Genomic DNA, 1248 nt, shown 5'->3' on the forward strand with positions numbered 1-1248 from the left:
AAGCTTATTACCCAGCTTCTATTTTTCAATTACAACTCAATTTAATAGAATTATTTTAGTTACACAATTATAATTTTTTTTTTAACTATAAATCAATTGGCAAATAAATTTACACAAGTACACATCAATAACATGAAGATGGGATTCTTTCTTCAACTACAAATCAACTTGCAATATAAATTTAAATATATTACATACATTTCACATGAGCTGTTAACTTTATTAAATTATCTAAAAATTTATTACACATTTTCTATTTGGGCAAGACAAAAACAACTCTTTGCTTTAAACTGCAATACATACTCTGAAAGCAGGCAAAGAATAAGAAAAAGAAAAGCTATCCTTCAGAATTCCTGCACTATATTCAAATCCGAGGTGTACAACACTTATCAAACACCATCTACTTAACAAAGTATGGATAAGTATAACAAATCCAGGTTGTATAGGCAAATATACAACTTCTTAATCTATACATCCTTGAAGGTTCTCCTTTGACAGCAATGGTGTGGACACTGGGGCAAGGAAAGTGGTGCTTTGATGGTCAGCTGCCCTGACAGCATCCACAGCAACTATCAGAGGGTTGACATAGCCATTCTGGCAGCTGCTGCAGGATCTAACTTAAGGATGCGCACTCGTGTACGTGGCAGATGTCGTTTCACTATTGTTTCCAGACGCTGTAACGTCCATAGATTTGGCATGGTGTCGTCACTGTTTGTGAACCCTGTGTAAGCCTGAAACAAAAATTAATCATCACATGTTGAAACTTTTAATATATAAAAAGGAACTGCCTTACTTCATTTTTTAACCTTTGGAGGCCAGTCTGTGGTCAGATAGACACCTAGTACCTCATACGATCATTTTTTTGTCATTTCCCCAAAGAAGATGGGTTCCAGGGATGCAACAGTAGAATTCAGTCTGCCCAAGGCCTTTAATGGAAGGTCAAGTATGTGCTCTTGGCATCTGGAATAACACTCTTGCATGGTATGTACAACTAATCAATGTGATCCTTTTTTATATAGACTAGTAATGTCCCAAAATTATATGTAAACAAAAAGTAATTTTTAACATGTAAAGAAGATTATTCCTGTATCTGACCCAGAGATCAAATTTGTAAAAAAAAGAAAGAATTTTCTTTCCCCAAAACCCTTTTTTTTTTGGGGAAAAAATGGTCGAATGGCTCACTTTTCCTCACAGGGTTGTCTTATTAATGATATAGTAGGAAACAAGATAATATTGATATAAAATGAA

At 34.3% G+C, this 1248-nt stretch overlaps 1 protein-coding gene across 1 annotated transcript in view; it reads right to left on the bottom strand.

The window, feature by feature from the left end:
* Positions 1–340: 340 nt before the first annotated feature.
* LOC119587934 overlaps positions 341–1248 on the bottom strand; it is a 36665-nt gene continuing 35757 nt past the window's right edge. The window contains 1 exon segment of the mRNA XM_037936644.1: positions 341–731. Coding sequence (XP_037792572.1) covers positions 573–731 — 159 coding nt within the window. The 3' untranslated portion in view covers positions 341–572.

This window comes from Penaeus monodon, chromosome 23, assembly GCF_015228065.2.
Source record: "Penaeus monodon isolate SGIC_2016 chromosome 23, NSTDA_Pmon_1, whole genome shotgun sequence".
NCBI lineage: Eukaryota > Metazoa > Arthropoda > Malacostraca > Decapoda > Penaeidae > Penaeus > Penaeus monodon.